Consider the following 27,903-nt stretch of genomic DNA (forward strand, 5'->3'; position numbering starts at 1 on the left):
AGGAGTATCACCCTATTGAGGTAGTATGGGTTGAAGTCAGAAATAGGAAAGGAGCAGTCACCTTGTTAGGAGTTTTCTATAGGCCCCCCAATAGTAGCTGAGATGTGGAGGAACAGATTGGGAAACAGATTTTGGAAAGGTGCAGAAGTCATAGGGTAGTAGTCATGGGTGACTTTAACTTCCCAAATATTGAGTGGAAACTCTTTAGATCAAATAGTTTGGATGGGGTGGTGTTTGTGCAGTGTGTCCAGGAAGCTTTTCTAACAAAGTATGTAGATTGTCCGACCAGAGGAGGGGCAATATTGGATTTAGTACTGGGTAATGAACCAGGGCAAGTGATAGATTTGTTAGTGGGGGAGCATTTTGGAGATAGTGACCACAATTCTGTGACTTTCACTTTAGTAATGGAGAGGGATAGGTACGTGCAACAGGGCAAGGTTTACAATTGGGGGAAGGGTAAATACGATGTTGTCAGACAAGAATTGAAGTGCATAAGTTGGGAACATAGGCTGGCAGGGAAGGACACAAGTGAAATGTGGAACTTGTTCAAGGAACAGGTGCTACGTGTCCTTGATAGGTATGTCCCTGTCAGGCAGGGAAGAGATGGTCGAGTGAGGGAACCATGGTTGACAAGAGAGGTTGAATGTCTTGTTAAGAGAAAAAAGGTGACTTATGTAAGGCTGAGGAAACAAGGTTCAGACAGGGCATTGGAGGGATACAAGATAGCCAGGAGGGAACTGAAGAAAGGGATTAGGAGAGCTAAGAGAGGGCATGAACAATCTTTGGCGGGTAGGATCAAGGAAAACCCCAAGGCCTTTTACACATATGTGAGAAATATGAGAATGACTAGAGCGAGGGTAGGTCCGATCAAGGACAGTAGCGGGAGATTGTGTATTGAGTCTGAAGAGATAGGAGAGGTCTTGAATGAGTACTTTTCTTCTGTATTTACAAATGAGAGGGGCGATATTGTTGGAGAGGACAGTGTGAAACAGATTGGTAAGCTCGAGGAAATACTTGTTAGGAAGGAAGATGTGTTGGGCATTTTGAAAAACTTGAGGATAGACAAGTCCCCCGGGCCTGACGGGATATATCCAAGGATTCTATGGGAAGCAAGAGATGAAATTGCAGAGCCGTTGGCAATTATCTTTTCGTCCTCACTGTCAACAGGGGTGGTACCAGGGGATTGGAGAGTGGCGAATGTCGTGCCCCTGTTCAAAAAAGGAACTAGGGATAACCCTGGGAATTATAGGCCAGTTAGTCTTACTTCGGTGGTAGGCAAAGTAATGGAAAGGGTACTGAAGGATAGGATTTCTGAGCATCTGGAAAGACACTGCTTGATTAGGGATAGTCAGCACGGATTTGTGAGGGGTAGGTCTTGCCTTACAAATCTTATTGAATTCTTTGAGGAGGTGACCAAGCATGTGGATGAAGGTAAAGCAGTGGATGTAGTGTACATGGATTTTAGTAAGGCATTTGATAAAGTTCCCCATGGTAGGCTTCTGCACAAAGTAAGGAGGCATGGGATAGTGGGAAATTTGGCCAGTTGGATAACGAACTGGCTAACCGATAGAAGTCAGAGAGTGGTGGTGGATGGCAAATATTCAGCCTGGATCCCAGTTACCAGTGGCGTAACGCAGGGATCAGTTCTGGGTCCTCTGCTGTTTGTGATTTTCATTAATGACTTGGATGAGGGAGTTGAAGGGTGGGTCAGTAAATTTGCAGATGATACGAAGATTGGTGGAGTTGTGGATAGTAAGGAGGGCTGTTGTCGGCTGCAAAGAGACATAGATAGGATGCAGAGCTGGGCTGAGAAGTGGCAGATGGAGTTTAACCCTGAAAAGTGTGAGGTTGTCCATTTTGGAAGGACAAATATGAATGCGGAATACAGGGTTAACGGTAGAGTTCTTGGCATTGTGGAGGAGCAGAGAAACCTTGGGGTCTATGTTCATACATCTTTGAAAGTTGCCACTCAAGTGGATAGAGCTGTGAAGAAGGCCTATGGTGTGCTCGCGTTCGTTAACAGAGGGATTGAATTTAAGAGCCGTGAGGTGATGATGCAGCTGTACAAAACTTTGGTAAGGCCACATTTGGAGTACTGTGTACAGTTCTGGTCGCCTCATTTTAGGAAGGATGTGGAAGCTCTGGAAAAGGTGCAAAGAAGATTTACCAGGATGTTGCCTGGAATGGAGAGTAGGTCTTACGAGGAAAGGTTGAGGGTGCTAGGCCTTTTCTCATTAGAGCGGAGAAGGATGAGGGGCGACTTGATAGAGGTTTATAAGATGATCAGGGGAATAGATAGAGTAGACAGTCAGAGACTTTTTCCCCAGGTGGAACACACCATTACAAGGGGACATAAATTTAAGGTGAAAGGTGGAAGATATAGGAGGGATATCAGAGGTAGGTTCTTTACCCAGAGAGTAGTGGGGGCATGGAATGCACTGCCTGTGGAAGTAGTTGAGTCAGAAACATTAGGGACCTTCAAGCAGCTGTTGGATAGGTACATGGATTACGGGAAAATGATACAGTGTAGATTTATTTGTTCTTAAGGGCAGCACGGTAGCATTGTGGATAGCACAATTGCTTCACAGATCCATGGTCCCAGGTTCGATTCCGGCTTGGGTCATTGTCTGTGCGGAGTCTGCACGTTCTCCCCGTGTCTGCGTGGGTTTCCTCCGGGTGCTCCGGTTTCCTCCCACAGTCCAAAGATGTGCGGGTTAGGTGAATTGGCCAATGATAAATTGCCCTTAATGTCCAAATTGCCCTTGGTGTTGGGTGGAGGTGTTGAGTTTGGGTAGGGTGCTCTTTCCAAGAGCTGGTGCAGACTCAAAGGGCCGAATGGCCTCCTTCTGCACTGTAAATTCAATGATAATCTATGATTAATCTAGGACAAAGGTTCGGCACAACATCGTGGGCCGAAGGGCCTGTTCTGTGCTGTATTTTCTATGTTCTATGTTCTATGTTCATTCAGACTGCGGCCACGCCATCGCCTGCCCAGCGGCCAACCCCCCAGGCCGTCACTCACCTCCACGCTGGTCGGCGTGAACCTGGAGCACAGGTTCACGCCGATGAAAAGGAGGTTTGATTTACGTCGACGTGAACGGTCATCACGTCGACGGGACTTCGGCCCATCCGGAAGGGAGAATATCGGCAGGCCGAAAATCGGCTGCCTTGCGCAGACCCGTGCCATTCTCCGACGTCAGCAGCGCCATTAACGCCCCGCCGACTTTTCTCCCTTCGGAGACTTCGACAACCGGCGGGGGCGGGATTCACGGCGGCCAACAGCCATTCTCCGACGCCCAAGATGTGGGACATAGGGAAGCTTACTGTAGGATGGAAAATGGAGGGGAAGCTGTAAAGTGATAGGAGTCAAGTCGAGGACTTAGCTATTTCCTGTTTAATTTTCGCACATGTGGTGCTGGTCTGGAAATAAGTCTGTGCTTTGGGAAAGGAGATGAGAGGAATTTGTCAGATCTGTTTGTTTCAAAACAGATAATTATGTGAGCATCATCCACAATATTTTGTCATCTACTTCTTTGTGTTATTTTGTGGTGTGTGTGTGTATTGTTGGGGAAGGAGATCATAGGTCTGGGTGCAAACTTTCCCAAACAACTGTTTCTAAAGAAAAACAGCTTCCCATAATTTTTATTGAAAACAAACATTGGCCGGGATTCTCCGACCCCCCCGCCGGGTTGGAAAATCCCCGGGGGGGGAGGTGCGAATCCCGCCCTGCTGCCCCGACGCCGGCTGCCCTATTCTCTGGTGCCGTTTTTCAGACTGCGGCGGGATTCCCGCCACGCCAGTCGGAGGCCGTTGACAGCGGCCCCCCCCCCGGGCGATTCTCCGGGCCCCGATGGGCCGAGCGGCCATCCATTTTTGGCCAGTCCTGCCGGCGTGAATTACTCACCTCACGCACGGCGGGACCTGGCAGGTGAGTGTGCAGGGGCGGTCCTTGGGGGGGGCGCGGGGGCATCCGACCCCGGGGGTGCTCCCCACGGTGGTCTGGCCCACAATCGGGGCTTACCGATCTGCGGGCGGGCTTGTTCTGTGGTGGGACTTTCTTCCGCGCCGCACCCCTGTAGGGCTCTGCCATATTGCCCGGGGGCCGGCGCGGAGAAGAGAACCCCCCCGCACATACGCGAAAATACACCGGCCGGTCTAATCATGCCGGCCGTTCTGGGCATGTGCGAGATCACGCCTGCCCTTCGGCGCCAGCTGGAGTGGCGCCAACCCCTCCGGCATCCACCTAGCCCCCAAGAATTCGACACTTTCGGGGGCTGTTGATGCCGGAGTAGTTGCCACCGGTTTTCCCGCCGGCATGGGGACTTAGTCCCCAGAAGGGAGAATCCCGCCCATTGTTTTGTTTTGGGAACACCATTGTGGCACATCTTTCAATGAGATGGCATGCAATATTGCTAGTAGCTTGATTTAGATGCAACTGAATTTTTAATAAATATCAAAACACATAGCCCCAATTTTAACATCCCAAGCCTCTGGAAAATGGGATTGAAATAGAGGCAGAGCACTTGCTTCGCTATCCAGGCTGCAATGTTGGTTTCTCTCTCAACTCCGAAGTTTTGGGAGGTGAGTGAAGATCTCGCCACAGGCAGGTGAAGGTCATTTAAATATGCACTCGCCCAGTTCTCCCGGGGCCCAGGATTCACCAGGCTCGCCAGCGAGGCCTCAGCCGGGCACCGTTTGATACTGTTTCACAAAGTCATAAATCAGTTGTGATGGCTCCTCAGGGGGTCCCGCTGGGGGTTGAGACCCTTGGGTGGTCAGGCACTGGGTAGGGTGGTATCCTGGCACTCCCCCTGGCAGTGGGAGTTCCGGGTGGAACGACCAAGCTGAAGAGAGAATCTCCGGGCGCCAGGCTGGCAGCGTCAAGGTGCCCAGGTGCCAGGTTGCCCATGCCAGGGGTCAGGTCGAGGGCAGCCTTTCCCACAAGAGGTGGGGTGAGGGGGTGTCCTGAGGCCACGGTGGGGTGCAGGAGTGGGGGAGGTTGAAATATCGGAGATGCCTTTAAAAATGGTATCCTGATCCACGAGTAGTCTTCCTGCACTGACGAGCTGAGTTTGACAGTGCAGGAAATGACTTAAAGAATGGTCTTGACAGGGAGTTTCTTGCTCAGGCCAAAGAAACAGCACAGTGCTGTTGAATAGCTGGGTCTTTCTTGCCGCTGAGAAAAATCCCGCTCAACGTACCATTGGGTGGAACAAGACCATGAATTCATTTAAGTATGCGGATGAGAATCTTAAATTGAAAATATTTGGGAAATTGAAATGTAGGATCCTTGCTCTGGCTTCCACAAGACTACAATGAACGACTGCTGCCCTAAATCACCACCGCTCTCTGCAAAATGGTTGCTCCCTCCAGCAGACCTATCTCCATGCTGGCTGCCGTTGATGTTCAGCCAGGCCGAATTCCTCCATTGGCCAACGGGCAACTTACACTGTGATTTCTATTACATTTGCCAGGGTCATGTTGATGAGGCCAAAGCCTCAGACAGTCTCTGCATTTCCATTCCACATTCCTACTGTTTTATGTTTATGGTGTCTATGGGAGGCTTGAGTTTGAACTTAGAATTCCAACAATGCATAAAAAGATCATTTGGCCTTAGAGTCTGCACCGAACCTCTGAAAGAGCAGCCTACCTAGGCCCACTCTCCCACCCTATCACCTTAACCCCATAACCCCATCTAACCTGCACATCTTGGATTGGATTTGTTTATTGTCATGTGTAAAGTGAAAAGTATTTTTCTGCGAGAAGCTCAACAGATCAATCAGTACATGAAAAGAAAAGGAAATAAAAGAAAATACATAATAGGGCAACACAATGTAACTACATAACACCAGCATCGGGTGAAGCATACAGGGGTGTAGTGTTAATGAGGTCAGACATAAGAGGGGCGTTTAGGAGTCTGGTAACAGCAGGGAAGAAGCTGTTTTTGAGTCTGTGCGTGTTCTCAGACTTTTGTATCTCGTGCCCAATGGAAGAAGTTGGAAGAGTGAGTAAGCCTTTGATTATGCTCCCTGCTTTCCCCAGGCAGCGGGAGGTGTAGATGGAGTCAATAGATGAGAGGCAGGTTCGTGTGATGGACTGGGCTGTGTTCACGATTCTCTGAAGTTTCTTGCGGTCTTGGGCCGAGCAGTTGCCATACCAGGCTACGATGCAGCCAGGTAGGATGCTTACTATGGTGCATCTGTAAAAGTTGGTAAGAGTTAATGTGGACATGAGAGGAAACCGGAACACCCGTAGGAAACCCACGCAGACACGGGGGGAACGTGCAAACTCCACACAGTCAGTTACCCAAGGCCGGAATTGAACCCAGGTCCCTGGTGCTGTAAGGCAGCAGCGCTAACCAATGTGCCACCGTGCCGTTTAACTATCTGATCCGCAATATTCAATTTGTTTTTGATCCTTTGAATTTGTCCCAGCATTGATGGTAACTACCGATCACTGATGAAACTGTGCTTTGATCATAATCATAATCATGGATCAGGGATAGAAGCAGTGGATCATTTCCCTGATTTAACTGATGCCTGGAGGCATTTTCTGTCAATTGGTTTAACACACATTGACATTCTGATCTCATCAATGCCTTAAAAGTTGGAAGAAGGGAAGGGGTATGGAGGGACCGGTCATGACTGTCAGTTGATAGAGATCGGTGAATAAATCAACACCGGCAAAACTTTAGAGTGAATCCCCATCCTGCCCATTTAACCAGCTGCAGGGCACGGCATGGACTCTAAAAGAAAAAGAATAGAGTCAATTGAGGACATTGCATAATGTCTCTGTTAAACATTAAACGGATGCACTTACTATTAACATGCACGCGTGACGTTTCCAAAATGTTTATTAGCAGATGTCCAGGGGAGTAGGACTATAAAGCCAAGTAGAAGGCTGACAGGTTCACATCCATCACATCTGCGATACGAAACAAAGATCTTCCAAAATGTCCTTTTCTGGAAAATATGAGCTTGAGAGTCAGGAGAATTTTGAGCCATTTATGAAAGCAATCGGTGAGTAAACCTACTGTTCCTGAGGCAAGAAGGACTTCAGCAAAACAAACTTGCTGTTCTTAATCAAAATCAGCTTTCGGAAGATTACTGCTTGTTTGCTATTGATCCAGAAACCCTCAACAAAGAAAATTATTATTAAGGCCACATCATTCCTGAGGATCTTACTTGAAATAACAGCACGGTGGCACAGTGGTTAGCACTGCTGCCTCACAGCTCCAGGGTCCGGGGTCCAATTCCAGCATCGGGTGACTGTGTGGAGTTTGCACTTTCTCCCCGTGTGTGCGTGGGTTTCCTCCGGGTGCTCCGGTTTCCACCCACAGTCCAAAAATGTGCAGGTTAGGTGATTGGCCGTGCTAAATTGCCCTTAGTGTCCAAAAGGTTAGATTGGGTTAGTGGATTCCGGGGATAGGGTGGAGGTGTAGGCATATGTGTGGTGCCCTTTCCAAGAGCCGGTGCAGTCTCGATGGGCCGAATGACCTCCTTCTGCACTGTAAATTCTATGATTCTATGATAACCTGTGCACTTGAAATGAAATTAAAATCTCTTATTGTCACGAAGTAGGCTTCAAATGAAGTTACTGTGAAAAGCCCCTAGTCACCACATTCCGGCACCTGTTACAGGAATCGAACAGTGCTGCTAGCCTGCCTTGGTCTGCTTTCAAAGCCAGCGATTTAGCCCTGTGCTAAACAGCCCCAAACTTTGGAGGTTACAAAATTACTTTATTTGTTAACAACTTAAATAGAGCTATTACTTCTCTCTTTTTTAATATTAAATACAAATATCGCCTTATTAGGTATCAACGCTTATAATCTGAAACTTCTGTTATTTGTGAATTGGAAACCGATCTGAATTGGATAAAATCCAACTTGTCTTCACGTAATGATGGGGAGGAGTTTTGTGGAAATATTGGTAAAAGCAGAATTTTAAAACCGAAGGTACGCATAACAAACATTGCTCTATTTCCCCCAAATATGTAGATGCCCTTTTTGAAAATGCAGCCTCTTCGGAATATCCGCATGTAACAAAATTAATTACTTTCTCTGACTTGCTTACACACCATATTGTTACAGGGATTGAGACTAAAAGTGATGCCAACCTGAACTGCCGATGCTTTTTTTTTTAATCAGTCCAAATTTCACCCTCTGAGGAATTATGAATCTTTTCAGTTCTTGGGAAACGTATGCTTTACAGCGTAGGTCCTTTCTAATATTTTGTGTCAGTGTTAAATATTTCCGCCTGCTAATTTTAAAGTGAATGTCGTAATTGACACTGGAAATGAAAGACATAAGTGGCGTGATTTAATCACCGTGTTGCGCCTGGCGCGGTGCTGAGCACGCCGGTTAAATAGCGGGAATGCCAAAGTCAGGATTCGTGCCAGTTTGCTATCTAAACAGCCAACTTCCGGATCACACCCAAGTATGGCGAGCATACCTTTAACCCTCATTTGCATTCATTTCCGTCTCATTAGCGAGATTGAAGTTGACTGTAATGGCTTCCTGGGAATTAACCGGCTCCCTACTGAGAAATCCTGCAGGCGTCGTTTAGTACTTTTTAAATACGTGTAGCTGACACAATGGCTGCTGAGGGGAACTGAGGAGGTGAGTAGCCATTTCCATTTTCCGGCATGGAGCTCAAGAGCACTGAAGCTGCTGTCCCAGTGCTTGGGTGGAGAGGGGTGGCGCCCTCAGGGGGGTTGACTTGGTTGAGGGTCGTCCTATGGCTGGGTAGGAGCGGCTTTTCGTCCATGAGGCCTTCAAGCCATCTTTAAATATTGTGGATACCCATAACAGGAGCAACTACAGCTGCTGCCTGTCTGTCCTACTAATCAATTCCGGACAAAGCCCTGCTCTTGGTTCTAAGCTGAAAGTCACTTTAACTCCCTTTGACTGTGAGCAGCCTCTAGCTTCACAGCTGAAGGCGATTGCTGATGAAGAATTGGCTTTGTTCGTTGTGAGAGCACTTCACAGCTCTCAAGTGGATTGGAATGCGTACACATGCCATGTTTCAGATGATGATTATTGCATCTCATTTCAATCAAATTCTGAAGTGTAAACAGTTTGCCTGAACACTAGAAGCATCAGGACCATAGAGGCAGCAGCCAACAATCAAACACTCCAGAGCTGTAATTGGCCCCTCTACCCTGGGAAAAAGTCTCTGACTATCCACTCTGTCTATGCCCCTCATAATTTTGTAGACCTCTATCAGGTCACCCCTCAACCTTCTTCGTTCCAGTGAGAACAAACCGAGTTTATTCAACCGCTCCTCACAGCTAATGCCCTCCATACCAGGCAACATTCTGGTAAATCTCTTCTGCACCCTCTCTAAAGCCTCCACATCCTTCTGGTAGTGTGGCGACCAGAATTGAACACTATATTCCAAGTATGGCCTAACTAAGGTTCTATACAGCTGCAACATGACTTGCCAACTTTTATACTCAATGCCCCAGCCAATGAAGGCAAGCATGCTGTATGCCTTCTTGACTACCTTCTCTACCTGTGTTGCCCATTTCAGTGACCTGTGGACCTGTACACCAAGATCTCTCTGACTGTCAATACTCTTGAGGGTTCCACCATTCACTGTATATTCCCTACCTGTATTAGATCTTCCAAAATGCATCACCTCACATTTGTCCGAATTAAACTCCATCTGCCATCTCGCCGCCCAAGTCTCCAAACGATCCAAATCCTGCTGTATCCTCTGACAGTCCTCATCGCTATCCGCAATTCCACCAACCTTTGTGTCGTCCGCAAACTTACTAATCAGACCAGTTACATTTTCCTCTAAATCATTTATATATACTACGAACAGCAAAGGTCCCAGCACTGATCCCTACGGAACACCACTAGTCATGCCCTCCAATCAGAAAAGCACCCTTCTATTGATACTCTCTGTCTTCTATGACCTAGCCAGTTCTGTATCCATCTTGCCAGCTCACCTCTGATCCTGTGTGACTTCACCTTTTGTACCAGTCTGCCATGAGGGACCTTGTCAAATGCCTTACTGAAGTCCATATAGACAACATCCACTGCCCTACCGGCGTCAATCATCTTTGTGACCTCCTCAAAAACTCTATCAAGTTAGTGAGACATGACCTCCCCTTCACAAAACCGTGCTCTCGCTAATACGACCCCTTGCTTCCAAATGGGAGTAGATCCTGTCTCGAAGAATTCTCTCCAGTAATTTCCCTACCACTGACGTAAGGCTCACCGGCCTGTAGTTCCCTGGATTATCCTTGCTACCCTTCTTAAACAAAGGAACAACATTGGCTATTCTCCAGTATTCCGGGACATCCCCTGAAGACAGTGAGGATCCAAAGATTTCTGTCAAGGCCTCAGCAATTTCCTCTCTTGCCTCTTCAGTATTCTGGGGTAAATCCCATCAGGCCCTGGGGACTTATCCACCTTAATATTTTTCAAGACACCCAACACCTCGTCTTTTTGGATCTCAATGTGACCCAGGCTATCTACACACCCTTCTCCAGACTCAACATCCACCAATTCCTTCTCTTTGGTGAGTACTGATGCAAAGTATTCATTTAGTATCTCGCTCATTTCCTCTGGCTCCACACATAGATTTCCTCCCTTGTCCTTCAGTGGGCCAACCCTTTCCCTGGCTACCCTCTTGCTTTTTATGTAAGTGTAAAAAGCCTTGGGATTTTCCTTAACCCCATTTGCCAATGACTTTTCGTGACCCCTTTTAGCTCTCCTGACTCCTTGCTTAGGTTCCTTTCTACTTTCCTTATATTCCACACAGGCTTCGTCTGTTTCCAGCCTTCTAGCCCTGAAAAATGGCTCCTTTTTCTTTTTGACGAGGCGTACAATATCCCTCGTTATCCAAAGATCGCAAAATTTTCCATATTTATATTTCCTCACAGGAACATGCCGGTCCTGAATTCCTTTCAACTGACATTTGAAAGCTTGTCAGATGTTGATTTGCCCTCAAACATCCGTCCCCAATCTAGGTTCTTCAGTTCCCGCCTGATATTGTTATAATTAGCCTTCCCCCAATTTAGCACATTCACCCGAGGACCACTCTTATCCTTGTCCACCAGCACTTTAAAACTTACTGAATTGTGGTCACTGTTCCCGAAATGCTCCCCGACTGAAACTTCTACCACCTGGCCGGGCTCGTTCCCCAATACCAGGTCCAGTACAGCCCCTTCCCTAGTTGGTCTATCTACATACTGTTTTATGAAGCCCTCCTAGATGCTCCTTACAAACTCTGCCCCGTCCAAGCCCCGCGCACGAAGGGAGTCCCAGTCAATATTGGGGAGGTTGAAGTCTCCCATCACAACAACCCTGTTGTTTTTACTCTTTTCCAAAATCTGTCTACCTATCTGTTCCTCTATCTCCCGCTGTCTGTTGGGTGACCTGTAGTAAACCCTCAACATTGTGACTGCACCCTTCTCATTCCTGATCTCTACCCTTATAGCCTCGCTGCCCTGTTAGGTGTCCTCCCGCAGTACAGCTGTATATTCTCCGCCCCTTTTACCTACCCCCATCCCACCTGAAACATCTAAATCCTGGAATGTTTAGCTGCCAATCCTGTCCTTCTCTCAACCAGGTCTCTGTAATGGCAACAACACCATAGTTCCAAGTACTAATCCAAGCTCTAAGTTCATCTGCCTTAGCTGTTATACTTCTTGCATTAAAACATATGCACTTCAGGCCACCAGTCCCGCTATATTCAGCAACACCCCCCTGTCTGCTCTTCCTCAGAGCCATAGTGGCCCTATTCCCTAGTTCTCCCTCAATTTTTTCACCTTCTGACCTATTGCTCCGGTGCCCACCGTAGTTCGTCATCCTATCCGATGCCATATTCAAAAGTCACTCAACATCAGTGTCCCACTATTGAAGAAAGAAGGTGGGCCACCTGGTAACGAAGACAGATCGCCAGGACAATTCAGAGGTTTTGAAGGTGGACCCTCTCCAGATTACCGAATCTGGAAAGTCCATCTGACAGATACTCCCCCCACCCACTGCTGTAGTGTTCCGGGATCCAGGGTTGTGGGTGGCCTCCATCCTGAATTCCAGAGGCAGCCCCAGTCATTGTTCAGATGAATCCCAACATCTGCGTGCCATGTTGTTCCCATCCCATTCACATGATGTAAATGAGTTTTCCACCAGCCTCCAGCGGGTTTCTTGATTCGCCGCAGCGAGCACCAGCTGAAGATCCCATAGGAAATTCATGCCAGCTTAAAACAGATTTTTGAGCCTTTTGTCAAATTCTCTCCCACCCCCACCCACCATTGAACCCGCTGACAAGGGCTTGGGAGAATTACACACTCTGTGTCTTGACTTCGGCTTCGCCAGCCAGCTTTTAACGCAGGACAATGGAGCTAAATTCTCAAGTTTTCCTCCCTTTTTATTTCCAGGGATCCCAGACGAGCTGATTGAAAAAGGCAAAGACTTAAAAAGCGTCACTGAAATAGTTCAGAATGGAAATGACTTCAAAATCACAATAACAACCGGAAGTAATGTGATTCACAATGAATTTACCATTGGACAGGAAACTGATTTTGCAACAATAACAGGGAGCAAGGTCAAGGTATGATTTGGAGACTCTTCGTTCACCACAATCACAATGACACACAGGGAAGATTCCCTCCATGTTCGGCAGTTTATGAAAGGGTTCACAATCTAATAAACAAATGCTCCGCCAAAGTTTTCACAATCAATTTACAAATGTTTTAACTGTGCCCCACGGCCCAAAGAGCGAACATTACTCCAATATTCTTTTCAACACAATACTAAATTTGGCTGAAAAGTACTTTGTGATGTCCTGATGTGCACTTCTTTATTTTTATTCACTACCTCTGTCAATTTTCTGCTAATGTTAGAAACATAGGAACAGGAGTAGGCCATTCAGCCCCTCGAGTCTGTCTCGTCATTTAATGAGATCATGGCTGATCTCTGACCTAACCCCATATGCCTGCCTTTGACCCAGTGGATTTTCAGCCACTAATTTATACTGCAGTTTAACTTTTCCCTCATAATCTTCCTGAAAATTGTTACAAGATTATATAAACCATGAATAAATAACGTTGCGGGTGGGGCCCCGCAAACCACATTCATATGTTTTGGTCCTGTCCAAAGCTGGAGGATTACTGGAAGGAGGATTTTAGGGTAATCTCTAAAGTGGTGCACGTGAAACTGGAGCCAGGCCCCCGGGAGGCCATATTCGGGGTGTCGGACCAGCCGGGGTTGGAAAAGGGCGCGGAGGCAGATGTTGTAGCCTTCGCCTCGTTGATCGCCCGAGGGCGGATCCTGTTAGTGTGGAAATCAACCTCTCCACCCTGTGCCCTGGCGTGGCGGGGGGACCTGCTGGAATTCTTAACGCTTGAAAAGGTCAAATTTGAATTGAGGGGAAGGATGGAGGGGTTCTACAATTCATGGGCATTATTCATTCTGCACTTTTGAGAATTGGATCACATCGAACATTAGAGGGGTGGGGGCTGAGAGGGTTGGGGGAGGGGGACTGTATGTGTTAATGGTGACTATGGGTGATTCCTGATTGTTTTTTGTCATTTGTTTATGTTAACATGCGGGCCAATGTCTGGAGTCTGCTGGGGGAATGGGATCGTTGTTAATGGGGATTGACATTACATTCCTTACTGATTATTGTTTATTGTTGGGTGTAAATTTGTGAGAAAATGTGTAAAAGGAGGAGAATAAAAAATATATATATTTTTTAAACTATAAATAAATACATGAAAGTATGGATGCTGGGATGGGGGAGGGGAGTGAATCATAACAGTAGAATGTCCAAGAATTTTCCATTTCCTGCATTATTGTTTGGTTTCTCAGTTGTTTGAGTGTCTTTTTCTTTTGTGCTACATTTTCTATAGTTTCTTGTCTCCTGGTATCTTTAATAACTTCTGTGCCTTAGGCACTCTGCACCAATTAATCTTACCAATAGATTGGAAATACTCAGGTCCTCATCACATGAGAGTTCAGTGGCTCCTCCCTTGACAACCGTCGCGCCTACAAGCGGGTGAGCTTCATCAGAAGTAACTGGAGTCAGCGAGCCGGGTCGTTTGGTTCAAGCCTCTACTCATCAGCCAGAGTCAACCCAATATTTCAAACCCACCAATTATTTGAATTATCAAAATAATTTTGATGCCCCTAAAGTCAAAAGTGTGGATAAACAATTATGTCCTCTTCCATCTAAATACTTTTGAGGTTTCATAAATGCTCAGCCAGACAGAATACATTTAAATTCTCAGGCATGTACACTGCCACATTTTATGACTGAGAAATTATTTTGAAAACCACGTGAATTGCAACTGTGTATCTGTAGAAATACCTGAACAAGGAGTGTCGGAGCATAAGAACAAAGAAGGCCCCATAATGTCCCTCAATCTTGTTTTGCCATTCAATTAGATCATGGCTAATCAATGAGCGAGATTCTCTGTTTGGGAGATGTGGTGGTATGCATTAGGGGTATTACGGTACCCTGTGATGCCGAGAGGCTATTGGTGGATAGACGCCGGGTCCCGATTGGATCAGCCGCCTGCCCAGTAAGGCGGAGTATAAGAGCCCGGGTTCTCCCAGCAGCCGCATTCTGTAACTGTGCTGCTGGGGAACAAATCTGCGTAATAAAGCGATTGATTGACTCCATCTCATCTCGTCTTGAGTGACTGATTGTGCTACAATTGATTACGCAAACTTTAAAGAACATGGAGCTCCGAATCACACCGGAGTGTCTGCGAATCAGCCCCCACGCGGCAAACTCAGCGGCCACTTTTAAACACTGGTTAGCGTGTTTTGAAGGATACCTCCGAACGGCCACCTGCGTACCTGCAGATGACCAGAAAATGCAGGTCCTGCATTCCAGGGTGAGCCCGGAAATCTACACTCTCATAGAGAACGCGGACGATTTCCCGACGGCGATCGACATGCTGAGTGGAATCTACGTTCGGCCCGTCAACCAGGTCTACGCACGCCACCAGCTCGCGGCGAGACGGCAAATCCCCGGGGAATCGCTGGACGAATTCGACAGTGCGCTGTTAATACTGGGGAGAAATTGCAACTGCCCACCGGTTTCGGCTAATGAACATACGGAGCTACTAATTCGGGATGCTTTCGTGGCAGGTACCCTTTCGTCCCAAATTCGCCAGCGATTGCTGGAAAGAGACTCACTAAGCCTCAAGGAGGCACGGGCCCTCGCTGCCCCGCTCGATGTGGCATCACAGAACGCCAGTGCCTACGCCCCCGACCGCGCAGCAGCCCCTTGGACACCGTGGACCCCTGCCGCGACCGACCCCCCGGCACCCCCCACCCCCCCACAGGCCTGTGCTGCCAGAGCACCAGATCACCCGGGTGTGCCCCGCTGCTACTTTTGCGGGCAAGCGAAACACCCCCGACTGTGCTGCCCGGCCCGCTCAGCCCTCTGCAAAGGGTGCGGCAAAAAAGGGCACTTTGCAGCAGTGTGCCAGACCCCAACCTCAACCCCCCCAACGATCCATGTGCGGCCAACAGGCGCCGCCATCTTGGGTCCCGGACTCCATGCGGGAGGAATGGGGTTTTTTGTGCTCCTCCGGCCATTTTGCGCTCCTCCGGCCACATGCGATCAATGGGCGGCGCCATCTTGTCCACCCCCGACCGTGTGCGACACGTGGACGCCGCCATCTTGGCTGACGGCTAAGGACCCCGGAATGGACGACCCCACGGGGCCTGAGGAAAACGCCCCGATGCAGCAACAGCGACTGGCTTCGGTGACCCTGGACCAATCGCGGCCCTGAACGCTCCAAACGGCAACAACGACGGTGCTCATAAACGGGTAGGAGACGCCCTGCCTGATCGACTCTGGGAGCACGGAGAGTTTTATACATCCCGATACGGTAAGAAGCTGTTCCCTTCCGATCCACCCGAGTAATCAAAAGATTTCCCTGGCAGCAGGATCCCATTCTGTAGCGATCAAAGGGTTCTGCATTGCGAACCTCACGGTGCAGGGGAGGGAGTTCAAGAACTACCGGCTTTACGTCCTCCCCCACCTCTACGCTGCCACACTCCTGGGGTTGGATTTTCAGTGCAACCTCCAGAGTTTAACGTTTCAATTCGGCGACCCTATACCCCCACTCACTATCTGCGGCCTCGCGACCCTCAAGGTCGACCCGCCTTCCCTGTTTGCGAACCTCACCCCGGATTGCAAACCCATCGCCACTAGGAGCAGACGGTACAGCGCCCAGGACCGAACCTTTATCCGGTCAGAAGTCCAGCGGCTGCTGAGGGAAGGTATAATCCAGGCCAGCAATAGTCCCTGGAGAGCTCAGGTGGTAGTTGTAAAGACCGGGGAGAAGCAGAGGATGGTCATAGACTATAGTCAAACCATCAATAGGTACACGCAGCTGGATGTGTACCCTCTCCCCCGCATAGCCGACATGGTCAATCAGGTTGCACAGTACAAGGTCTTTTGAAATGAAAATCGCTTATTGTCACAAGTAGGCTTCAATGAAGTTACTGTGAAAAGCCCCTAGTCGCCACATTCCGGCGCCTGTTCGGGGAGAACCTTTTCACGGTGGACCTTAAGTCCGGCTATCACCAGCTCCCCATCCGCCCGAGCGACCGCAAATACACTGCTTTTGAAGCAGATGGGCCACTCTATCACTTTTTAAGGGTTCCATTCGGCGTCACTAATGGAGTCTCGGTCTTCCAAAGGGAGATGGACCGAATGGTTGACCGGTATGGTTTGCGGGCCGCATTTCTGTACCTCGATAACGTCACCATCTGCGGCCACGACCAGCAAGACCACGACGCCAACCTCCACAAATTCCTCCAGACCACAAACGCCCTGAATCTCACATACAACAGGGAGAAATGCGTGTTTAGCACCGGTCGTCTAGCCATTCTCGGCTACGTAGTGCGAAATGGAGTTATAGGCCCAGACCCTGAACGCATGCGCCCCCTCATGGAGTTCCCCCTCCCTCACTGCTCCAATCTGCCCTGAAACGCTGCCTGGGCTTTTTCTCTTATTACGCCCAGTGGGTCCCCAACTACACGGACAAGGCCCGTCCGCTAATTCAGTCCACTATCTTTCCCCTGTTGGCAGAGGCCCGCCAGGCCTTCAGCCGCATCAAAGCGGATATCGCAAAGGCCATGATGTACGTGATCGACAAATCCCTCCCCTTCAAAGTTGACAGCGACGCGTCCGACGTAGCTCTGGCGGCCACCCTCAACCAAGCGAGCAGACCCGTGGCCTTTTTCTCACGCACCCTCCACGCTTTAGAAATCCACCACTCCTCAGTGGAAAAGGAGGCCCAGGCCATAGTGGAAGCTGTGCGACATTGGAGGCATTACCTGGCCAGCAGGAGTTTCACTCTCCTCGCTGACCAACGGTCGGTTGCCTTCATGTTCGATAATGCACAGCGGGGCAAGATCAAGAACGACAAGATCTTGCGGTGGAGGATCGAACTCTCCACCTATAACTATGAGATCTTGTATCGTCCCGGAAAGCTGAACGAGCCTTCCGATGCCCTATCCCGCGGCACATGTGCCAACGCACAAGTGGACCATCTCCGAACCCTCCACGAGGACCTCTGCCACCCGGGGGTCACTCGATTCTATCACTTCGTGAAGACCCGCAACCTGCCCTACTCTATCGAGGAGGTCAGAACAGCCACCAGGAACTGCCAAATCTGCGCAGGGTGCAAGCCGCACTTCTACAGGCCAGATAAAGCGCACCTGGTAAAGGCTTCCCGTCCCTTTGAGCGCCTCAGTCTGGACTTCAAAGGGCCCCTCCCCTCCACCGACCGCAACACGTACGTCCTGAACGTGGTTCACGAGTACTCCCGTTTCCCATTCACCATCCCCTGCCCCGACATGACCGCGGCCAGGGTTATTAAAGCCCTCTGCACCATCTTTACACTGTTTGGTTTCCCCGCCTACATACATAGCGATAGGGGGTCCTCCTTCATGAGCGACGAACTGCGTCAATTCTTGCTCAGCAAAGGCATTGCCTCGAGCAGGACGACCAGTTACAACCCCCGGGGAAACAGTCAGGTAGAGAGGGAGAACGGAATGGTCTGGAAGACCGTCCTGCTGGCCCTACGGTCCAGAAACCTCCCAGTCTCCCGCTGGCAGGAAGTCCTCCCGGACGCCCTCCACGCCATCCGGTCGCTGCTTTGTACCACGACAAACCAAACAATTCATGAACGCCTCCTTGTCTTCCCCAGGAAGTCCTCCTCCGGAACGTCATGCCCGACCTGGCTGGCAGCCCCGGGACCCATCCTGCTCCGAAAACATGTGCGGGTGCACAAATCGGACCCGTTGGTCAAGAGGGTTCATCTCCTCCACGCGAACCCTCAGTACGCCTACGTGGCGTACCCCGACGGCCGACAGGACACAGTCTCTCTGTGGAACTCCATACAACCCCCAACACCAATCACCCCCTCCCTCTCACCGGCGCACCCCACAGCCGCCCCCTTCCCGGGTGGATCGGTCCTTCCCCTGGCCCCGCCTAGGGGTAGTGAAGCAGGAAGAGACATCGCTACGCTCCCTGAGACGATGGTGCCCGAGCCAGTGCCTGCATCACCACGGGGCTGAGACGATCGGGGAGGACAACCAGGGCACCCTTTCGACTCATCAAATCTTTATAACAAAGCAAGAAATGCCTCTGTAAATAATTCAGTTGCCCAGTGAAAGCGGCATTGTAAATAGTGCTGGTAGTTTGATATCGGAGCATAGCCGCTGTGTTAGTGGCATCCCAGGTACCGACTCTGTAAACCCCTACCACCATACGGCTCACTACCCCCGCCGGGTTTTTTTTTAACAAGGGGTGAATGTGGTGGTATGCATTAGGGGTATTACGGTACCCTGTGATGCCGAGAGGCTATTGGTGGATAGACGCCGGGTCCCGATTGGATCAGCTGCCTACTGGCTCCACCCAGTAAGGCGGAGTATAAGAGCCCGGGTTCTCCCAGCAGCCGCATTCTGTAACTGTGCTGCTGGGGAACAAGTCTGCGTAATAAAGCCATCGATTTACTCCTTCTCATCCCGTCTCGTGAGTGATTAATTGTGCTACAGGAGATCAACATGCCGGAGGAGAATTACTACCGATTTATGTTCCCACTGGGAGCGCAAATCGAGAAGCAATTCAGTACTCCTCACCATGCAAATTTATACATGACGAGGATTAGGAGGAATCCTCAAGGGAATCCCATAGCCAGGTCACCATTTTGAGCAGGTGGCTCGATCGCTAAGTCCCGCGGCCGACCACACCCCCACCCCTAAATTTTCTGGGTGTCCCCTATTGCTAACTTTTGGTTGGTTCAATTGGCTCTGTTTTATAACCTTTGCTCTCGAGTCGCCAGGTATCTTTATGATACCGCCACGAGGTTCAAGTTCAAATAATGATCAATAACTCAATATACCAATTAGTAAGATTCAAATCAAAGCACATTTATTATACACAGTAATCGTTACTCATGCATAAATTCTACTTCTAAGCTACTTCTACAACTAACAAGCCTATACTTAGCTTCGGACTGGCCCACCAGGTTAGGGGAAAAAAATGGCCTTTCGTTCGAGTTCTGAGTCTGCGGAATTCAAAAGCTGGTATGGACTGGTAGCTAGGAGCGCCTATCTCGTAGCAAGTGTTGACTTAAGACTTACGGTCTTTTGGCTGCAGCTGAACCAGTCACTGTCAAGGATTGGTTCGCGTTGCTGAGTGACCCAGTCAAGAAGGACGATTTGAACTTGGGGGCTTAACTTTATAGTTCCATGGGGCTTCCCGCCTTTCCGGGCGGACCCTGTACCTGGTTCCAAGTGGTTGGACTTCGTTCCAATCGCTTGGTTCGATTTCTCCAATACTGGAGCGGTTCCCCGATCGATGGGCGGTCTTGAGGTGTCCGTTAACCTCTTTTGTGTTGGCCCCTGCTGGCGCCGAGGAGTCTGGCTTGGCCTTGTTTTTCCCAAATGTTTTGATTGTTCCCGGGGATCGCTCATTAGTATGTAGATGGCTGCTACATTATTATGCAGATGGCTGCTTGTATCGATGCTGTCTAGGCTTTTGCACAGTTTAATACACAGTAAACTTGCACCTGCTAGTTTCTGCCTCTGTTGGCTGAATTTCCCTTCAGCCTTTGCTGTTCTCCATTTTACGTCGGGAGTTGGCCAACCCAGGTGGCTACACCCCTCTTCCCCCAAATACAGGGTGACCCAACCCCCCCTCCCCCGGGACACCCTAACTAGTGAGCCCTCCCACAGGTTCCCTGTTAAAAGGGCGAGCCCCCTCAAGGGACTGCCTAACTAGAGGGACCCCCCCCCCCCACTGATGCCTCCTTAATAGGGAGAGCCCCCTGCAGAGACCCCCTAACTAAAAGGACCGCCACAGTGACCCACTAACTTGAAGGATCCCCCACCGAGACCTTCTAATCCCGCTCCACCCTCAGCACCATATAACACCTACTTGTGGGCCTCGTCCAACTGGTGAACATCCCTGAAGTCACAGCCACTTCTTTGTCAGCAGAATGGGTAGCCAGTTGACCGTCCAAAAGTTAAAAGTAAACCAAAGTGAGTTATATGCAAATTAAAGTTTGTTGCAATAAGTTTTTTAAGATTGTTACGTTTTGCAACTATGTCTTTACTTTAAGGTGAAATGAAGGGGTCATGTGGCCTGTTCTGAAGTCTGCCTAACAGTCAGCCTAGTTGGTCTGTTTAAAGATTAAAGGCAGCCCAGATTATTATACTGGAAAATAGGTGCAAGGTGTTTACACTTGGGGACAATGGCATCAATCTGTGTGCAAACAGTGGGTAGGCTGCGAATTCCAAAGTCCCAGAAAAATGTTGAGAATGTCAGGATGTAAACACTCGTGGTATAAACTGACCATTTGCTTACAAGATAAATGAGAGTCGTGGTCTAAATAAAAGCTAATTAGCATTTATACATGGATACAAGGCCTGTGTGATTCAGGTTGCCACAGAGATGGACTTTGAGAGGGTACGGGTCTAGGATATCCCTGGAAACTCACAGAAAAAGTTAGTCTGCCAGAATCCAGAAGTTACACCGCCATTGGCAGCAAGGCAGTGTGACTTATCACATCGGAATGCAGATGGGAGCTCAGGCTCTGATTTAAAAGACAAAATTCATGAGGAACTAACATGAGGCTAGAAGATTTGCTTGGCTTTCACGAGAGGGGAAGAATTGCCAAGGGGTAAATTGTGAACCATAGTTCTGAATTTAAGAGTTCTCAGGCTAAGGAAGGACAACAACAGAAGTAAACGCTCTGGAGCTAAGAATCACCTTGGACTGGCTCGAAGAGAATTGAGTGTCTACTTAAACAACAGTGTGGAGTACATCTTTGAAGTGTGTTTTCACTTCTGTTAAAGCATAAAGGGGAATTATTTTTGGGGTTGAAAGAATAAGTTGCCTACAAATATAGTGGGGGTATAGGGGGGGTGGGGGTTGGGGGGAGGGGGGGGTTTGGAGGGGGAGGGGGGCAGTTTTATCAAGAGTGGGAATTATGACATAAATAATAAGGCAGAATGTGCAAATTTGATTTCCTGAAGGTGGGTTGTGATGCACAGATATAGTCAGCAGCATGTTCGTGGCATGTCCAGCTTCCTGCAGGTCAGTGGCGGCATCATACTAGTAGTATGCCATGAAAACTCATTGCGTAAAACTTTTTAAAATCATTTAAACCTTCACGGTAACATCAGCAACGCACAAGAACCCTATGTCACCCAGTTCACATGTGTCTAAACGTGTCATGCGTCAGTCGGTTGTGTGCAGATGTGTGTCAGGCCAGCGGTTTCTCTTGTTTAGCTCTACAGCACAAGGGAGGGAAGCAATAAAATGGTAGCTTGCATGGGACCAGCAAGGGCGAATCAATGGTGAGGGGAGATGTGGGATGGGATCTGGGACATGGAGGAGTGGAAGAGGGATTCACGGGAGGACAGAGAGTGGGGTCGCAGGCATGGAGGAGTGAAGTGGGAAGGGCCAGGCATCCTGGGTGTGGTGAGGGGGAAAGTGATGGGGACAGTCAGTCAAGATAAGAAAATGAGTGGCCTCAAGGGCAGTGTTACTATTTCAAGCACTGTAAATTCTATGATAATCTATGATAAGCGTGTGCTCATCTCAGGGTGTTGGCTGGCAGAGTCCTTACAAGGCTTTGAGTTCACATACAACATTTTAATTATCCCCACTGAGAGTGCTCTTGGTATCATTCACAATGCATAGGAAGGAGGGTGTTATAACCTGCCTGCTTACCATTGGCTGGGGACTAATGACAATCCCACAATCCTGTGAGAGTATGAGCTTCCCCAATGAGGGGGGCCGGAGAAACCATGAGTAAACTCCAAGTATAAATAAAGCTGGCCAGTTTAGGAACCAGCAGGAAGGGGTGTGCAGCAAGGGAAGTTGTTGCTGCTGTTATATATATAGATGTTATTGTAAATAAATGTTATTACTTTGTATCCTTAAAACTCGTGCTGGATTCTTCGTGGCCCTCACAAAACTGGCGACGAAGATGGGATGTTATAACCTGCCTGCTTACCATTGGCTGGGAAGCTCATACTCCCACAGGATTGTGGGAGTATGAGCTTCCCCAATGAGGGGGGCGGAGAAACCATTAGTAAACTCCAAGTATAAATAAAGCTGGCCAGTTTAGGAACCAGCAGGAAGGAGTGTGCAGCAAGGGAAGTTGTTGCTGCTGTTATATATATATATATGTTGTTGTAAATAAATGTTATTACTTTGTATCCTTAAAACGCGTGCTGGATTCTTCGTGGCCCTCGCAAAAGAGGGCCAGCTGAGAATGCATGTTTAGGCTTGTCCTACAGAATGGTGAATACAACAGTAACATGAACATTCAATAATGAGTGAACAAAAAAAAACATTGTTCCTTCTAAATTAAAGGAAATATCCCCACTCCACTGTACTATCAATGCACATGAACCATGAAATGTGATATTCTATTTAGTTCTCTGACTAAACTAGTCTCAACAAATAACATACAAACATTGAAACATAAAGTTCCTACAGTACAAAAGGGGGCCATTCAGCCCATCGAGTCTGCACCAACCCTCTGAAAAAGCACCCTACCTGGGCCCTTTGTCCCGCCCTATCCCCGTAACCCCATAACCCCACCTAACTTGCAATCTTCGGACACGACGGGGCAATTTTAGAATGGCTAATCTGCCTAAACTGCACATCTTTGAACTGTGGGAGGAAACCGGAGCACCCAGAGGAAACCCATGCAGATAGAGGAAGAAAGTGCAAACTCCACACAGACAGTCACCCAAGGCCGGAATTGAACCTGAATCCCTGGTGCTGTGAAGAAACAGTGCTAACTATGTGCCGCCCACGGTAGCACAGTAATAACAATAATGAATAAAGTGAACCAGTAATGTGAAATATAATGTGAAATATTTACAAGTAAATTTTAATTTTGATAAACACCCAAGCCACTTTTGTGCTCCCAAGCCTTAAGTTCATGGCAATGATATTGGGTAGGAAGGTTGTAGCCCTGTGGCATGCACGTCCGGTTACAACGTTAGGAACGGCAGGCTGTTGAGAAATTCCTCTCAGATGTTCAATCTGTGGTGTTTTTAGACTTTTATTACAGTAAAAGTCTTAAAACATGAAATACAAGTGTCATCCTTTCACCAATTAACTGGGAGTTCAATTTTATTTATTTATTTATTTATTAAATTTAGTGTACCCAATTCATTTTTTTCCAATTAAGAGGCAATTTAGCATGTTCAATCTCCACAATTTGCAAACTCCACACAGAAAGTGACCCAGAGCCGGGATCGAACCTGGGACCTCGGTGCCGTGAGGCAACAGGGCTAACCCACTGCGCCACCGTGCTGCCCCTCAAATTTATTTTTAGAGGTTTTCAAATTCTACAGAGATCATGGGAAGTTCCATATGTATATTAAAGAGCAGGTCTGAAACTCTACTTTTGTTCTGCTTTATTTCAGTCTGTGGTGACCTTGGAAGGTGCAAACAAACTCTTTGTCAAGCTAAATTCAGTAACATCAGTCACCGAGCTGTGTGAAAACAAATTGCTTGATGTAAGTGCTTCTTCATTCGTTTCACTAAAAAACTAGTTTCCATTGTGTCAGCTCCTCCAGTCTTAATGATTGCACACCGAGTAGAAATGTTTAAAATGGCAAAGAAGTTGGCAAGTTATCAGTTTTAAATTTCATGGGGCTAAATTTTGTCCTCGAGCAATTTTGAGGCAGCGCTTGGCTTCAGGTGCCTCTGCATGGAACAGGAAAGCAAGGTGCTCTCTGAATCTGCCGATGGATGAACAAATGGGGAGAAATTTCTCTTTTTATGACAATGTGTCAAGTCAGGCGGGAAAATCAGTGTGTAGCCTGCCAGCCTCACTGCCGGCTTTTCCTGCCATATTTTTCGACACATTGTCTAAAGAAATCCTGGAAGCGCATCCCACGATGTCCCGCTGGCAGGGTCAGCTCAGAATCTCAACCCCTAACAAATCTTTTAAGGGGCGCTCTGATCTAGAAACAAAGATAAGAAAGAAACACAAATAGCCCACAGAACCCCCCCCAACCACAGACTCAGAAACCGCTCTCCATGGAGTTGTAAACTTCCCCTGCCACCCCACCCCCCCCATCCCCAGGGAGCCCCCCCCCCCCCACACACCCTAATCCTCCCCAAACGAAGCCCCCTGGCTGTGCCCAGGAATTGCCCCTGGCCAGGGTACTGCTCAGAAATGACCATCTCCTCCCTAGGGCCTGGGGCCTGTACTTACCCCTGCACCCCCGGCCGCTATTGTAAACCCCACCAACGTGACATCACACCGGTGGGGGGGAATCCTTATGTGGTGGGATGATGATACAGGTGGGATGCACGCTAATGGTATTTAAATGTATGGTACATGAGGTTCATGAGGGGAACCCCTTTACGTTGTTGGCGGGGGGTAGGGACAATCGAGTTTTGGGACTCCCCCTCAATTCTCCAGGCCCCACCGCTGTAGTGATATCATGGTTGTGTTCTAATTCACCGACTGACCACGAGGGGTCTCACTACCAAATACGTGAATGTTAAAGTCAGCTGACCCCTCAGACCCGAAAGAGAAAATGCTGGAAAATCTCAGCAGGTCAGGCAGCATCTGTAGGGAGAGAAAAGAGCGAACGTTTTGAGTCCAATGACTCTTTGTCAAAGCTAACAGTCAGAGAATGTGGGGAATATTTATGCTGTGGAGTGAGAATGAAAGATGAGTCATAGCCACAGAAACCCAGGGAAACGGGGTGCTAATAGCCACAGAAACCAAGGGAAAAGAGAGCTAATGGCAGCCCCCAGAGAGGACAAAAGGTGTGAAACGCCAAACAGCAGAGAAACTAACATCAGAGGCTAAATTGTGACAGATGGAGATGTGGGAGGAGGGGGAAGCAAAGGGGAGAATGGGTAAGGAAAGGTGGATAAGATTGTGGGGGGGGGGTTAAATATATATTAAGAAAGACAAGAAAGAAAGAAATGGTAAGAGACAGTTGAAATGAAATGGGATGAAAACAAATGGGTCTAGGTGGGGTCGAGCTAATCATCTGAAGTTGTTGAATTCGATGTTGAGACCAGAAGAAGATGAGATGTTGTTCCTCCAGTTTGCGTTGAGCTTCACTGGAACATTGCGGCAGGCCAAGGACAGACATGTGGGCATGGGAGTAGGGTCTTGTATTTAAATGGCAAGCAACGGGAAGGTCCAGGACCTGAATGCGCACAGACCGAAGGTGCTCAACAAAGCGATCACCCAGTCTGCGTTTGGTCTCTCTGATATAGAGGAGACCACATTGGGAGCAGCGAATGCAATAGACCAGATTGGAAGAGGTGCAAGTGAAATGCTGCTTAACCTGGAATGAGTGATTTGGGCCTGGGATGTTAAGCATGGAAGAGGTAAAGGGGCAGGTGTTACACCTTCTGTGATTGCATGGGTCATGGGAGAGGTACTGGGTATGTTGGAGGAGTGGACTAGATTATCTCAGAGGGAATGGTCTCTGCAGAATGCTGACAGAGGGAGTGAAGGGAAGATATGTTTGGTGGTGGCATCACGCTGGAGTTGGCGAAAATGGCGGAGGATTATGCTTTGCATATGGAGGCTGGTGAGATGAAATGCGAAGAGGAGGGGGACACTATCCTTGTTCTGGGAGGGAGGGATGGGGACGAGGGTAGTGGCGCGGGAGATAGACCGCACACTGTTGAGGGCTCTGTCAACAACTGTAAGTGGGAAATCACGGTTGAGGAAGAAGAAACACATTTTCGAAGCACCGTTTTGGAAAGTGGCATCGTCGGAACAAATGCGAAGGAGGCAAAGGAGTTGAGAGAAAGGGATGGAGTCCTTACAGAGTGTAGGGTACGAAGAGCTGCAGTCCAGATAGCTGTGGGTGTCAGTGGGGTTGTAGTGGATATTAGTAGATAGTCTATTGCCGGAAATGGAGACAGAAAGATCAAGGAAGGGAAGGGAAGTGTCTGAGATGGACCAGGTGAAAGTGATGGAGGGGTGGAAACTAGAAGCGAAGTTGATGAATTTTTCCAGGTCCAGATGAGAGCATGAAGCGGCACTAAAATAGTCATCAATGTATTATAGGGGGGGCGACCTGTGGGGGGGAGTGGGATTCCTGCACCGGGGGTGGCCTCAAAAGGGGTCTGGCCCACGTTCGGTGCCCACCGATTGGCGGGCCGGCCTCTCTGAAGGAGGACCTCCTTTCGTCCGCCGCCCCGCAAGATCCATCCGACATCTTCTGGCGGGGCGGCCTTGGGGAGGACGGCAACCGCGCATGCGCGGGTTAGCTTAGCCAACCTGCGCATGTGCGGTTAACGTCATTGATGCGGCGCCGACTGCGTCATTTACGCGGTGCCGCTTTTATGCGGCGCCAAGGCCCAGCCCGCGTAAATGACGCGACGCTGCTACTAGCCCCCCAGGGGCGGGAGAATAGGGGGCTGGGAGCGGCCTCCGATGCCGGAGTGAAACACTCCGGTTTTCACTCCGGCGTCGGGACTTAGTCTCCTGATGGGAGAATTGCGCCCATGGTCTTTCCCAATTGCCTTCTCAGAATGCCTGATGACATTGTTTTCAAAAGTAACCACAAAGAACTAAAGAAGAGCCCAGGCACTGGCTGATACTAATTCGGGAGACAAAATATTTCGCTGGACACTCTGATAAACATCTTCAAATGAAGAAATGCAGAAATCGTAGACCAATCTGGCAATGTTAAATGGAGAATAGATAATGTCAGCAAAGGAAATATGTGGCAATGGAAATTGCCTTAATGATTATCTTTATTAGTGAAGGTTAGATATCCATGAGGAGCACTTGAAAATAATCCAAAAAGTCCCCTTTTCATAGGTTTCACTGCAATTCCCAAATGTATAATTTTTTTTATTTGGGAAATCTTCAGGAATAATATATTTTTGTTCTTTCAGATACTCACTGTTGGTGATCTCACTTACAAGAGGATCAGTAAAAGAGTTTAGAAAGGCTCATCCATCATTGATAAAGTGTATCAGTCCTAGTTGTTTCAAATAAAGTGTGCATATAACAATAAAGTTGTTGCATTTGGTCAATTTTGTAAAAGTACGGGTCAATGAGTTACATTGCCGTCGTCATGTTCATTACCCTTGAATTACAATATAACATTGCACTTAACTGTGATTACAATGAGGCGAACTGATAGTCACAAATATCAGTTTTCATCTCTGGTGTTCAAACCTCTGATGGATTGTGGGGAAGTGAAAAGGCAGAGGAAGAGCAGGGCAGTAGGGAAAAGAGAAAATAAAAAGAACGATGAGAAAGAGAGAGGTGGATAAAAAAGCAGGAGTGGTGCAGTGGAGTCAAAAGCAGAGACAGATGGAAAGTCCCTTTACTCTGATTATTTATATCCCTTTGCCTCTCCAGTGCATATCTCCTTCCCAAATGCCTCTG

The 27,903-nt window shown here is 48.4% G+C and overlaps 1 protein-coding gene across 1 annotated transcript; it reads left to right on the forward strand.

Annotated features, from left to right (window-relative positions):
- The first annotated feature begins 6,892 nt into the window (after positions 1-6,892).
- LOC140394851 (fatty acid-binding protein 1, liver-like) lies at positions 6,893-27,527 on the forward strand. The gene is made up of 4 exons (XM_072482014.1): positions 6,893-7,019; positions 12,394-12,566; positions 23,942-24,034; positions 27,405-27,527. Exons 1-4 carry the CDS (start codon positions 6,953-6,955, stop codon positions 27,453-27,455), a joined length of 384 nt encoding a protein of 127 aa, XP_072338115.1. The 5' UTR covers positions 6,893-6,952; the 3' UTR covers positions 27,456-27,527.
- The last annotated feature ends 376 nt before the right edge of the window (positions 27,528-27,903 follow it).

Source organism: Scyliorhinus torazame, chromosome 18, assembly GCF_047496885.1.
Source record: "Scyliorhinus torazame isolate Kashiwa2021f chromosome 18, sScyTor2.1, whole genome shotgun sequence".
Classification (NCBI taxonomy): domain Eukaryota; kingdom Metazoa; phylum Chordata; class Chondrichthyes; order Carcharhiniformes; family Scyliorhinidae; genus Scyliorhinus; species Scyliorhinus torazame.

Coding starts and splice junctions, on each gene's coding strand:
- LOC140394851 (XM_072482014.1), top strand. CDS start 6,953: ATGTCCTTTTCTGGAAAATATGAGCTTGAGAGTCAGGAGAATTTTGAG. Junction 12,567..23,941: donor TAACAGGGAGCAAGGTCAAG/GTATGATTTGGA, acceptor GCTTTATTTCAG/TCTGTGGTGACCTTGGAAGG. Junction 24,035..27,404: donor GTGAAAACAAATTGCTTGAT/GTAAGTGCTTCT, acceptor TTGTTCTTTCAG/ATACTCACTGTTGGTGATCT.